Source organism: Glycine max, chromosome 6, assembly GCF_000004515.6.
Source record: "Glycine max cultivar Williams 82 chromosome 6, Glycine_max_v4.0, whole genome shotgun sequence".
In the NCBI taxonomy this organism is placed as follows: Eukaryota; Viridiplantae; Streptophyta; class Magnoliopsida; order Fabales; family Fabaceae; genus Glycine; species Glycine max.
In genome coordinates, this window is record NC_038242.2 from 9043747 (window position 1) to 9059095 (window position 15349).

General features: G+C 30.3%; 2 protein-coding genes across 2 annotated transcripts; both read left to right on the forward strand.

Annotated features, from left to right (window-relative positions):
- Positions 1 to 1876: 1876 nt before the first annotated feature.
- LOC100776215 (WAT1-related protein At4g08290) lies at positions 1877 to 5966 on the forward strand. Its single transcript, XM_003526577.4, has 7 exons — positions 1877 to 2136; positions 2339 to 2401; positions 2531 to 2647; positions 4513 to 4756; positions 4836 to 4997; positions 5176 to 5327; positions 5465 to 5966. Exons 1-7 carry the CDS (start codon positions 1952 to 1954, stop codon positions 5628 to 5630), a joined length of 1089 nt encoding a protein of 362 aa, XP_003526625.1. The 5' UTR covers positions 1877 to 1951; the 3' UTR covers positions 5631 to 5966.
- A 4364-nt stretch (positions 5967 to 10330) lies between these two features.
- On the forward strand, positions 10331 to 14045 carry LOC102665912 (WAT1-related protein At4g08290). Its single transcript, XM_006581517.3, has 7 exons — positions 10331 to 10586; positions 10766 to 10828; positions 11084 to 11200; positions 12522 to 12765; positions 12921 to 13082; positions 13240 to 13391; positions 13524 to 14045. Exons 1-7 carry the CDS (start codon positions 10402 to 10404, stop codon positions 13696 to 13698), a joined length of 1098 nt encoding a protein of 365 aa, XP_006581580.1. The 5' UTR covers positions 10331 to 10401; the 3' UTR covers positions 13699 to 14045.
- Positions 14046 to 15349: the final 1304 nt, after the last annotated feature.

The window sequence follows — 15349 nt, forward strand, 5'->3', positions numbered from 1 at the left end:
ACCACGAGGGCGATGAGTGCCTTCTTGGTGTGACATTGACTTCTGGAGATTACACTGCGTAAGTACTTCCAGAATCTAATTTCCAGAAAAGGGGTAGTTTTGAAAAAAAAAATGGGGAAGGGGGTGGCATCAATAAACAAGGGAAGATATATATAGTAATTGTGAGAAGAAACTTATCATATGGCCCCATTGTAAAGCATAGAGGCCTATTAGTTCAAAATATCCACTCCCTTTTTTTCTGAGTACACACTCTTCCACTTTTTCTAAAATTAAATTACTTTAATAATCTTTCCCTTTTCAACCCAACTAACACACTCATTTTTTTAATAGCAATAACACATTCTTTTTTCTTTTACATCACACTCTCTTCATCCCTTTTGATCTTTGATCTCTCTTTATTCTCTTTATTCCTCCCTTGCTTAGTCTCTTGCATTATCATTAAAGTTTTTTCATCGTCCAAACTTCGAGTTGTTGCGGAACACCTTTAGAATCATTTAAAATGAAAGACCAATATCAATTATATATTTTCTCTATTTCAATTGTTTCACTATTGTACAATTTATCACTTGTATGAGATTTTTAATACTCCTCGTGTTCTGTTGGAATTTTTTGGATGTTTTTCATAACATTCTGAAAAATATTTTCTTAAATACAAAATGATATTCTAAAATGTTAAGAAAAAAAACAAAATTTCTTTGGGAAGTACTTTTTATAAATAGTTATGCATGTAAGTTCTATGAAGACAGAAGATCATAGTTTACTTGCAGTATCGCTGCCTACTGATCTATTTATTTATAATAAAGTATATGAAATAGAATAAATATAGGTATATATAAAGAATTGATCTGATACGGTTAGGTCTACATTTTAGGTGTTAAACTTACCAATAGTTTAGTTACTTTACTAAATATTACATTATTTTACTACTGTGGATCTGCATTCGTTGATGTACACATTTCAGAGGCATATATATAAAGAGAAAGAGGCTAATGTCATTGTTTTTATATATAGAGAGAGAGAATATGCTTTGTACCCTTTTAACACACCATGTCCCCTCGTATGATTTGTTATGCATCTATCTTATAGTACTTTTGGAACATTATCTTTTTTTTTTAAAGTATTTTAAGATTGTAATACAATATATATATATATATATATATATATATATATATATATATATATATATATATATATATATATATATATATATATATATATATATAATTATTTTTATTAAAATTATTATCTAATTTATTAACAAGAGTATTTTTAGGAGCTATTATTAAATATTTAATTAAAGTGTTTTTAGGAAATTTTCTTCAACCATAATGTTTTTAGTTTTTTCAGCTTTTTTCTCTTTTTAATTTATTTTTCGATCTTCAATTTTAAATTAAAGTTCAATATTTTTAAAATAAATTATCAACGGTTAAAAGTAACATTATATCACAATATAAATTGTTTATCTTAAAATAAAATATGATATATATATATATAATTATAATTATAATATTTTTATACATTAAAAATATCTATTATAAATTAGTTTAAAAAATAAATAGTTTTCCTAAATTAAATTCTTTTAAAGAACCGAAATTAAAAACACAGAAATGTCATTTAGAATAGTGGGATAGAGCCGAACCTTATTGCGGATATTATACGCTCACTGATCACCCCTCAATTGGATGTACTCAGCTCACTGTTGTTTATTTCCCTTTTTAATCTAAGCGCTGCCGGGAACATATAAAGTAGAGAATATTATTATTAAGCAACTTTTTCGACTATATATATAAATTTATTATTAAAAAAAAAACATATTCACCGGTTGGGTATAAATATTAAGATGGCCAGCATTGGTTTTGCAGTACATTGCAGATAATCAAAAGCAATTTCAATCACTTGTCACACACGTAGTGTTCACCAGAGAGAGAGAGGGAGGAATAATAAGAATAAGATGCGTACGTGGTTGAGAAATGCAAAGCCGTATTTGCTGTTATTGGCGGTTCAATTTGGGTCTGCAGGAATGTTCATATTTGCCATGGATGCCATCAAGAAGGGTATGAGTCATTACGTGTTCACCGTCTACCGTAATGTCATCGCCTCTGTAACTCTCGCTCCCTTTGCATTTGTTCTTGAAAGGTCTCTTCCCCTTACCTCCCATAATGAACAATTAATTGAACATCATGCATACATGCATGCATGCATGCGTATACATGATTTAATATGTAGTCTTTAATTCAGTTTCGGTGTTATTTTGCGTGTAACACTTTCTGTTCTGAAGTAGAAATGAAGTTAAAATGAAGCATATTCAGCTCAACTAAAAGAAATGATGTTTATGCAGGAAAGTTAGGCCCAAGATGACTGTCCGGATATTTTCAGAGATTATGGTGCTGGCTTTCTTCGAGTAATTAATGATTATCTTATGCTTACATATATATATGAAAATTCAAATTCCAGTTTGTTATTATGTATTTAGTGTAACTCCTTTAGATACACATGGTTAATTAAATTAATTATATGGTGTTGCATACAGAATAATACTGGATCAATGCTTTGCCCTGTTGGGCATGAAATTCACGTCGGCATCTTTCCTATCTGCTGTGATGAACTCCGCACCCTCTGTTACTTTTTTGTTGGCTGTCATTCTAAAGTAAGTAGTCAATCAAATGACAAAAGAAAAACCCAAATTTAATTGTACTAATTTTCGAACAAAACATCAATCCAAGGTATAAATGTACACCAAACTTTATTCAATATTTAGAGAAAGAAAGATAAATTGAAGATATAAAAGTGTAAGTACAATATGTGATATAATATAATAGAAAGAAAGATAAAAAAAAAAAAAGAGTGAATTATCTCACATTCCTATTATTTCTTGAGAATGCGCACAACTCTCTTGTTTTTCTAACGTTTGGAGAAATCTCTCTTACAAGAATATATAGTATAATGTTTCTTTAAACAATTAAGAAGAGTTAATATAATGTATAAAGGGTGTTAATGTAATGTTTTTTAAATAATAATAAAGAGGGTTAGTATAAAAGTGAAAAAAAATCAGAAGAAATATGATGAAAATATAAGGAATGCCAATATAATTTATTCAAATAATAATAATAAGTATTAATAGAGTATATAATACATACAAAAGACTAACAAAATCGTCCACCCGTGATTGGTTAGTCAAAACTCTTAACTTATATATGGATGTTTAGGAGGATAATAATGTATCTTTACATTTAGTTGAAGAAGAAAAATAGAAAGATAAAAGAAGAAAACAATATATTTTTAAAATATTTTTTTTCTTTTCATTTTTTCACAAAATTTTGTTCCATTGTTTCAAACACAACAGTCTAAAAGTTTAGGTTTAAGTCACATAGGTACTAATTTTAGAGTAATATGTTTGAGAATATCTTTTTTTAGTACATTAGTTTTTTTACTTATATGGTAGAGAATATATTCGAAACATAACGTCAGATGTTGTTACCAAATAATTATGCCTCTTAAACATATATCAAGACTCAAGAGTTTGACTGTACGTGTTTAATTAGTATATGTATGCTACCAAGCATTAATGAATTTAAGTTCTTTTTTGTTTTATTTTTTATTTCTAAAAAAATATATTTTAACAAATATGCATAAATATTTATAAATTCCCTCATATATATAGATACCTGCTTAATGCTCAAACGGCTATAAGACAAGAGATTACTATTAATCTATACCTATCTTGTCTCATTGTCATTGTTACTCCTTATCTCCTTCTTATATATATACTTGACAATGGGTATTTGTAGAAACAATTTATCTTTATGAAATGAAACATTTTTTTTAAAAAAAAGTCACAACTAATATTTTATATTTAATATATTTTTTATAAGCAAAAGAATTTCATTGCTAAATTAGAAAATGTCTTTAAAATGAGCACAAGGTGTGCATAAGAAAGACTCAACAATTAAATACATTTTATATTTTAAATATTGATCATTCATCGGAACAGTTAATAATCAATATTTAAACTCAAATTAAAGAGTCAAAAATAGAAGAAAAAACAATATTAATTTTCTATTTTATTCGCCAAGTGCTTAAAGGTTCAAAAATATTTTTCTATTAAAAAGGAACTATTTTATCAATAACAAATTAAAATTATTTATTACATTAAAATTTTCTATTTGTTAACCTATGTAGTTAGTGCATGGGATAGAAGTTGAATTAATATTTATGAAATATAAAAGCTCTGAAATTATAGTGACCGAGGGAACACCATAAGTTTTAGCCAGGATATATAGAGATAAATTTGGCAGAGTCCGATATAAAAAAAATCAATATAGAGTTGATAAATATAATAATTGATATTATAACAGGTTCATACACAATATATTTATAAGATTGATTTGGTAATTGAATAAAAATAAGAAAGAAAGAGATCATCAATTTAAATTTTTCCACAAACAAAAATTAACAAATAATATTTTTTTTGTTGATAAAAAAACGATACATCTAATTTATTATACTGAATAGATTGGAGCACATGAAGATCAAAGAGGTAACATGTCAAGCCAAAGTGATTGGCACGGTAATCACTTTTGGAGGGACCTTGCTAATGGCAATATACAAAGGCCCAGTACTTAGTGTTATGAGGTCTTCAGCCAGCCACGCTGGCCAACCTGAGAATGTCACCAACCCCAGCGGTAACCACTGGATCATAGGGACATGTTTCCTCCTTATTGGTTGTGCAGGCTTTTCTGCGTTTTACATATTACAAGTAAGTTGCTGCTAGGGAAAATATACGTAACATATATGTATATAGGCCATGATGCATTATTTGGTTATTATAATTGTAGGTCATAACATTGAGAAAATACCCAGCAGAGATGTCCCTGGCCACTTGGATTTGCTTTGTTGGTGCACTTCAAAGTTCTATTGTAGCAGTCTTCGTAGAACGCCACCATCTTCATGCCTGGGCCCTTGGTTGGGATACACGACTCTTTGCTCCTGCTTACGCGGTTAGTGCTTTTGAATTGGATACATAGTGCGGTAGTAACTACGTACAGTAATAAGTATCTATTCTATCACAACTATTTGAGCCGAAAATGAAAGATAACGTACTTATCAAAGTTGTATAATTAATAATTGCAGCCATGATTTTTTTATTTTTTGTTACCTTGTCTTAATTGATTACAGGGAATAGTTTCATCTGGAGTTCAATATTACATACAAGGCGTGGTCATAAAACTCATGGGTCCAGTTATTGTGACAGCTTTTAATCCCCTGCGTATGATCATTATTACTACCTTGGCCTGCATAGTCCTATCTGAACAACTCTACCTCGGAAGGTACTACAAATTTACTAGCGAATGCTACAACTCAATATATACTCTCTCATCTTAACTTTCCCTTCTTTTTTTTTATCATTTAAGAATATATTGACCGAATTTTTTCCTATGTTTGTGCTGAATTTGAATGATATCAGTATTATTGGAGCAACAGTTGTGGTTCTTGGGCTCTATCTTGTTGTGTGGGGAAAATATAAGGAATGCCACGGAAGATCAATGCCACCGTCCTCTGCAAATGATAACCCTCCAGAAGACCAACGGCAGCTACCGGTCACAGCTACTAGGAATGATAATAAGACTTAACTTTTTCTTTACATCAATAATAAGGCTTAGTTATTTTCGCCATGATGAGAAGAGTTATGTGGAAGGCATAATATAACAAAATGGGAAAATCAGCAAAATTTAGTAAGCCTTCAGTTTTGTTGAGTTAGGCATTGGAGTGGCATTCCCGTACATTGATAGATATAAAGATTCTAAGGTCAATGTCATGCACTTGTTATACCATACAATTGTAGGTGGCATGACGATCGATGGAACTTATTATATAAGTCGTGGTCACTTAGAGTTGCATCATATTATATATATGTGTGTGTGTGTGTGATCTGATTTGCTTTCGATTCACCATACAATATATATTGAGTTTCTGGCTTATTTATTTGCTTCCGTATTTAACTTTTCAGTATTCGATTCGAGAAAATCTATTCCATTTGTTTGAGATGCTAATTTCTAATACAAGTCTAATCATACATTTCCAGCACATGTATTAAGAATCGATCCACCTCTATCCCATCCCAGGCCACTTGTTTATTTCTGCATAAAAACACGGTAGAAAAGCCCTAAGGCCATAAGAACGCACACTTTTCGTACCAAAATATTCCGAACAAAACTAAAGGCCGAAGTACTGGTTAGTGAGGTCATGGAAGAGTGCACCCGCCGTCACACCACTAGTAGAATTGGACCAATCACATTAGATTTTGTTGTGATAATTTTTTTTTCTATAAGGAAACAAATGAAATAATTTTTTTAAAAGCTAATATATAGAAATTCTTTCATTGATTTTTTTAAAAAAATATTTTTTAACTTATGCATAAACTAATTCAAGTTTAAGAGAAAAACATATTTCATTTTTTTATTTGTTTTCTTATAAATACTTATTAAAAAATTATTCAAACTAGACCTTAAACTTTAATAATAAGTCACCCACTGGGAAACCCCTTTCATGAACTCATGCATCACTACAAGAAAATGAGATAATAGATAAAATTATTCCAATGGCATTGTAATTAACTTTATGCGAAAGATAGGTTCCTTGACAATTAAAGTTGTTTATAAAAGTGGTTACGGATAAAAAAATTCACAGATTTTGATATATCAATCAAAATTTAGACTAAAAATTAAAAACACAAACCCTAAAAAGTTTAAGAATCAAAATGATAGTAAACCCAAAATATAAAAACTACATTAATAATTAAATTAAAATAATTCTAAAATTAGTGGCAAAATTCGAGCCATCAAATTTATCTAATGGACTAAATTGAGGAAATTTTACGTGATTTTTCTTTCACAAAGTCACCAAATTTAAGTTGTTCTTTTTTTTCCCTCTTTTATTCATTGCACCACCTATGATTGTATTCTCTTCATCCTACGTAAGATTTGCAGCCTTATAGGTAAGCGTGTAAATAAGTTGAATTATTTGTAAATTATTCTTTTATTAACAAAGAAAAGAAAAAAGCAGATTATAAGTGGAAAGAGAAAGTTATAACGTGACCAATGGCATATTGGTGAAATTTTTCTTCTTGGCAAGAATATCAACATAAACATTCGCTTCATGTAAAGTGTGGATGATACAAACTTTTCATTGGAGAACTAAGAGTGACTTAAAAAATATAATTATTGTCACAAATGGATGAAACCAAGATGAGTGTTGCCCAATCAGGTGGTTAGCAACTAAGGAATCTATTTCTATGATGATATATATAAACTCATTACTTCATACATGGTGCATCTCATTGAAAATAATAAAAAATTCAACATACATGTTGATACTGTGATCAAAGTGATCATAGAATCTAGAGAATCAAAGTCTCTAAAAGTCTCACATTATACCTCCAAAATTCAATGGTCCTTGATTCAATATTCAACACATTAAATGTTCAATCAAGATTTTTTATTTAATTAAATTAACAAGTTGAAGTTTGAGATCGTGTGTGCGTTCATAAAAATAAAAAAAGATTTTGTATGATTATTTAAATGAACTGTGTTCAAATTTTACAAACTCGACGTTAACGGCTAACTAATAATTTGTTTATTTAAATTAATGATAGAAATTTTACTAATCTTTGGCATTTACATATACATTACGGAAATATGTAAAACTTTGTAGAGTGTGTTAAATTAAATGTTAAAGATTATTTTTGTAGTAGTTAGGAAGCTATAAGTATTACTTTGATTTGTGGTTTATGATTTTATAATTTTATTTTGATCTTTAATTTTCTTTCTTGGTCCACCATTTCAACTCCTTAGCTATTTTCGTCAACAAAGCAAGAACTAAAATCTTGTTTAATCAATCTATATGCGTCTTTTGCCTTCTTTTGGTTTGTTATGCTCCCCACTACTATATTTGCATGATCTCCGAGACAATAGATAAGTACATGATTACTCTGCAAAGTTTGAACTCCTTTTCAAGGTTTTAGTGTTATTAAGAGTACGTTTAAAACCAAAAGGATCTCTTTTTCAGTTTGGCTATAGTCAGATCAGATCACTTAAATTTAAATGTAGACAATCACTATAGCTATTTTATATTTTTTTCTACTTCTGTTTCTAATGTTCTTCAGAGGAAACATATATACATGGAATATCCCAATAAAAAATATTTTATGCACATAGATAGCTGCAAAGATCTAAATAAAGTATCTTTGTTAAAAATCTCTTTTACATATGCAGATGAAGCTTTGGTAATAATGGTTATACGCAGTAGATATATAAGACAAAAATACTAATTGAGACAAATAAAAAGACATTGGTATGCTAAATTTAATCGCCAAGGCTAATTTGGATCATAGGTTTATATATGAATGGTGAAGATTAAAAAGTGATCAGTTATGATAATATGACTACTTAAAAAAAATTATGTTTACTTTACATGTGTGTGGTTGGTGGGGGAGTGATCACGTACAGAGAGTTTTTGTCGGTTTTTTTTCTAATTAATTGAAAAAATATTTGTGAATGAGAAGAAAATGAAATTGGAATCACCGGGAAGCAAGGAAGAAGACAGTTGCGATGTGGGTCGCGGAAAAAATGTAAAACTCCCCTTCTTAGGCCTTGCTGTACCGGATCAGTGTAAGAACGGAGATCTTAAGAGAACGGAATACTATTTGGGCCGGACACTAAGACTTAAGAGCCCAAACTTATTAATTTAATTAATTGCAACAGCATAATAATAATAATAATAATAACAATAATAATAATTATAATTTTTTTATAGAGAAATAAAAAAATTCATGATGATTAAATATAACAATATATATTATGAGAACTTTGGAGCTTTTTAACTTGGGTCACATTAACTTGGTAAAAATATATACATTTTTAAAAGAATGATTAGATTAAAGAGTGAGGTCCATTTTCAGATTTGAGCCTTAAAATCTCATTATTATTAACCCATGTTAGAAATAGTTAATATGAAACATTTTTATTTGTTTTTTTGGTATCTATAATATTGGTATAGAGTATCTATCATATTTGATAATGATTAATCTATATCTATATCGAAAAATCTGACTGATCATTTTTAGTGTGATATTCTTATGTAATCATATTTTTGACTGAGTTCAATATCACTCGAACTAATGACTTGGTGATTAATATCTAACATTTAAAACAAATAAATCATTTACTAAATAAATGAGACATTGAAATAATTATTAATACTAAATATAATAATATCGTAAATAATAAATTATAACCATTTAATAAAAAAAATTACGTAAAATTGAGAGCAAAGTGATGGTTTCATGAAATTTAAAAGGAAAATAAAATTTAAAACTATTTTAGTTAGGATAAATTTCTCTCTAAAAAATTAATAAAACTAGTGAATAAAATATTGGTGTTTAGTCCTTAAGGGACAGGTGGAAATAAAGAGGGAAGAGAGGATATGTGGTAGTGTGGTACCTAGGGTTCTAGAGTAGGTACACTCTGTAATGGGACGTGAATCTTTTAATATATGACATGCTATGATATGAGCCATGGTTAGTGCAGATCAAAATGCACAATAATATATGACATGTTATGATATCGTTTACTTAAATTATGCATAATAATATACTGTACTTTTTTTTTCAGCAAATTCTGAATAGATATACTGTACTTAAATATTCCTTTTAATTTCAGTAGTACTTTATATTTGATTTCTTTTCCGGATAAGTTAACAAATTCATTAGTAAAAAATACGCTTAAATTGAAAATACGGTATGTCAAATTCATTATATGAGATGACTATCTGACCTTTGTTCATGAAAAAGTCAAAAGCCCTGCATCATAAAAAAATATCATGAACCTCCTAAACATGAGTAGATCTCGAACATTATTGCAGGCCACTAAGGCTCTAAGAATAATGTTCTTTATTCTTTTTTCTAATTAGTGCATGGAACCTGTAGTTTTGTTTATTTCACATCTCCAATTGAGTCTAGTAAATATTTTGTATATGAGTTAGGGTATTCTTTATGCTCTGTTTCTTAATAACAATTTGCTTAAAAAGAAAATGAGATATTATTTTGATCATCAGTGGGATTCTACCAAGCCGAACCTAATTGCGGAAATTTTACGCACACTAACAATCCCTCTTGGATGATTAGTCAGCACACGGTTTACTTTCGCTTTTTAATCTTACTGCTGCTGGGATCGTATAATGTAGAGAATATTAAGCAACTTTTTTGGATTATTTGTCTTTTATTAAATATATTCACCGGTTGGGTATAAATATTAAGACGGCCATGCCTGCTTTCGCACTGAACATTGCAGATAAACAAAAGCAAGCATAAGATATTTCACTTCTCACACACATAAGATTATTAAGATGGGTACGTGGTTCACAAATGCAAAGCCCTATCTGATGTTATTGGCAGTTCAATTTGGGTCTGCAGGAATGTTCATATTTGCCATGGATGCTATAAAGAAGGGTATGAGTCATTACGTGTTCATTGTCTACCGTAATGCCATCGCCTCTATAACTCTTGCTCCCTTCGCATTTGTTCTTGAAAGGTCTCTTTCACCTTACTTCTCATACTCATTCATGTAATTAATTAACAACAACCATGCACATACATCATTTAATATAATATATACTTTTTTGCGTGTAATGTTTTCTGTTCTAAAGTAGAAATAAAGATACATCCCATGAAGAATATTCAGCTCTACTAAAAGAAATATTGTTTTTGCAGGAAGGTTAGGCCCAAGATGACTGTCCGGATATTTTCTGAGATTATGGCGCTGGCTTTCTTCGAGTAATGATTTTCTTACCCTTATAAGAAGTTAAAATTAATATGATATTATCATTGAACACGTGGATTAATTTACATACAATTGTTACAGCTGTGATCTTAGATTCTATTTGTAAATATACAACTACATTAAATATAATATGGATAGACAAAAAAATATTAATACGATATTCAAATTCCAGTTTGTTATTATGTATTTAGTGTAACTCCTTTAGATACACATGGTTAATTAAATTAATTATATGGTGTTGCATACAGAATAATACTGGATCAGTGCTTCGCACTCTTGGGCATGAAATTCACGTCGGCGTCGTTCCTATCTGCTGTGATGAACTCCGCACCCTCTGTTACTTTTGTTATGGCAGTCATTCTAAAGTAAGTTGCGTACGTCAATTAAACGATACAAAAAGATTATACAATAAATACTAAAGACTCTACAAACGATGGTCCACTCCAGTTTTGTACGTTAATCAAAACTCTTCATTTATATATAGTAGTATATGGGATGTTTAGAAGAGAAGAAACAAAATATGAAAGATAGAAAATACAGATAATCTAATTTTATGTCGCGCCTAATGTTCTTTACATGATTCCAAAGAATCTATCCAAACTCAACATTAGAAAAGTTTAGGTTCAAGTCGCACAGGTGCTAACTTTTTAGTACTATATACGTATTAGAATATATATGATTTAAAAAAGAAAAGAAAAAAAGCTATATTTTATTATTTTTAAATTATGACACTTATATAATATTTGTAAATAGAACATTAAATCGATTTTAATTTATTATTTTAAAAAATAAATCTTTTAAAATCTAATTTTCAATGCTAACCTTAATTCAGATTTATCAGTTACATGTAACGTTAAATTATTTTTTGAAACTTGATATGACGTAACCTTGGAACGAAGTGATGTCCTTTCTTATTAACCTTTATGTATCATTTTTCTTAATTTAAAAAGAGAAAAAGAAAAACTTTGAAAAAAAAAACGAACTGTAAATTCCAGTCTCCTTATCTAGGGATGGGAAAATAAAACTTTTTCCCTGATTAAAACATGTTACGAATTGAGTTTAGATAATTTAATGGTATTTAAGATAAAATAATGAATCTATTTTCTACCCTTTTATTTATGGAACATGAATAGGTAATAACGTGGGCATGATTAGATTCCCAACTATTCATAAAACTCATAGATACTCGCTTTATTATTATTGTCACTCGTTAATTCATCTCATTGGCTATTTGTAGAACAAATTTATCTACATAAAATATAACAATAGATATTTATATTTTAATATTGATTATTCATGGCAAGAGTTAATAGTCAATATTTTTACTCAAATTAAAGAGTCAACAATGAAAAAAAAACCCATTAATTCTCTATTTTATAGTGGAGTGCTAAAAGATTCAAAAATATTTTTGCATATTAAAAAATAACAACTCTATTATCAATAAGAAATAGAAATTATTGCACATATATACTTAATATTAATTAATAATTTTTTTATCAAAGACTTCTAAAGTAAGTTGACTTTAAAATATGTACAATCTACTGATTCTTTTCTTCGGATCTAAATCACAAAACAGAGTTAAACATGTGCATATGTAAGCAAGACAAAAGCACAAAAAAAGAATTTAGTTTCTGTTTGTCAAGTAACACAGAGAATCATACACGTAAAATTTATTATACTGAACAGATTGGAGCACATGAAGATGAAGGAAGTAGCATGTCAAGCTAAAGTGATTGGAACAATAGTAACTTTTGGAGGCACCTTGCTAATGGCACTATACAAAGGTCCCATAGTTAGTGTCATGGGATCTTCAACTAGCCATGCTGGCCAACCCGAGAATGTGAACAGCCCCACTGGTAACCACTGGATCCTGGGGACATGTTTCCTCCTCATTGGTTGTGCCGGCTTTTCTGCGTTTTACATATTACAAGTAAGTTGATGCAGGTGGCAATATATGGAACATATGTACGTATAGTATATATATAGTTCCAACTTCCTACTATTTTAATTTTAAAGATCAAATAAGATCACATATCTATTGATATCCTAAGGGAAATGATGCATGGTTTGGTGATTTATATGTAGACCATAACATTGAGAAAATACCCAACAGAGATGTCGCTGGCCACTTGGGTTTGCTTTGTTGGTGCACTTCAAAGCTCTGTTGTAGCAGCCATCGCTGAACGCCACCATCCTCATACCTGGGCCCTTGGTTGGGATACTCGACTCTTTGCTCCTGCTTACGCGGTTGGTGCTTTTTTTCCTTTTAATTTAGTTCTTTAACCAGCGTCCGCACTGGGTTAGCATAATTTACCTCTGTGTGTGTGTATATATATATATATATGTTATTGTATTCGTACATGGTTATTTTTTATCTATTTAACCTTATCTTAACTTATTACAGGGAATAGTTACATCTGGAGTTCAGTATTACATACAAGGCATGGTCATAAAATCAATGGGCCCAGTTATTGTAACTGCTTTTAATCCCCTGCGTATGATCATTATTACCACCTTGGCCTGCATAGTCCTATCTGAACAACTCTACCTTGGAAGGTACTACAAATTAACTAGCAAATACGCATCAATTCAATACGATTCTCATCTTAATTGTCCCTCTTTTTCTCTCTTTTAAGAATACATTGACCTCATCTCCCTTATTTTTCTGCTGAATTTGAATGATATCAGTATTATTGGAGCGATAGTTGTGGTTCTTGGGCTCTATCTTGTTGTGTGGGGAAAATATAAAGAATGCCACGGAAGACCAATGCCACCGTCCCTTACAAAGGATACTTCTCCTGAAGACCAACGGCAACTACCGGTCACAGCTCCTAAGAATGATACCAATGATACTAAGGGTTAATTATATTTTTCACATCAATAATAAGGCTTGATTATAGTCCACCACCATGGTGAAAGAAGTGATGTGGAAGGCACAATATCAATGAGAAAGTCAGCAAAACTAAGCAGGCCTCTTTGTTGAATTAGAAATTGGTGTAGCATCCCCGTACGATTATTCACACTGATCCAAAATTCTGAGGTCAATGTCATGAACATGTTGAACCATGCAATTAGTGGGATAAGTGGCATGACGATCGATGGAATCTATCATATAAATAGTGGTCACTTAGATTTGCGTCATTATTGATGAGTGACCTGATTTGCTTTCGATTCACCATATATACAAAACTTCTGACTAATTAGCTTACATATTCAACTTTTGAGTATTCCATTTTTTTAAAAAAAAAAAGGTATTCCGTTTTAAGGTTTGAGATTTTAATACAAATTTAATCATATATTTCCAATACATATATTAGGCATCCAGATCTATCCCACTTGTTTCTTTTTTTTTTATTCAAAATACCATTAATTGAAAATACCCAACAACATTACGCGAGCGTAAAATGCTAAATAAAGAATGTCCCAATAATGCACAACAAACAAACACTAGCAACTCAGACACGCTACGCACACCCAAATTAAAGCTAAATAGCTACATATATATTAGCAATCCTATGACTATTTACAACACAAAAATCATCCTACAATTACAAAATAAACATGATAGAGCCCTAGACTTTTCTTCATTTTTTTTCTTCCCTTTGTTATTCTTTCTGGATCAACACTTGTCCAAAAGCAACTCAAATCAAATCAAGACGATACAAAACAACCCACAATGAACATGAATAAATCAGTGTTGTGCAAATGAAGCTTGCTTAAAGGCAACAAATTAAGTAGAGCAGTTCTGCCTAAAAAAGAACTAATATAGTTTGAATATTGTTGCAAAAGAGGCTCTAAAAATTCATTTTGAAAGAGAGAAGTGTGTTGCATAAAGGAGGAGGCCCCATTGACAAACAAACAAACTAAAAGTTTAAAACTCTCACTAAGGAGATGGAAGAGCCACCTAAAATGGAAAAAAAAACACCAATGGAGGCAAACAAAGGAACCCTCCCATTATCCCACTTGTTTATTAGTTAGGCGTATAAACACGATAGAAAAGCCCAAAGGTCATGAGAAGGCATACTTCTCCTGCAAACAAAACTGAAGGCCCAAGTATTAGTGAGGTCATGGGGTGCACCGTCATACCACCTATACAAACGGACAGATCACAATTAAACTTCAATATCACAGACCAGAAATGAGAAAACTCTTCTACGAAACAAATTTTGAGAGTGAGAAGCAAATAAACAAATTTTAAAAAAGAAAAAATAACTTACGTATAACATAAATTGTTGTTCGAAAGATGCAAAAGCAATAACACCATCCAAAACCAATGTCAAATCAAAGAAAAAAAAGGGGTAGGAAGCTGAATTAAGAAAAAACAAAAGGAGCTAGGGATAATAAAATTACCCTATATTTGACTCCGAATTCAATTTGAAAGGAGAAAGCTCCACCTTTAGCCCTTACATCCCTTCTAGCCTTAATACATCTTCAGACTTCAGAGGAAGTTGTGTTCGCCACCAGTATCATGAGAATCAACACATTTTATGTTTCGGAAACTAAATTTCAAAGCG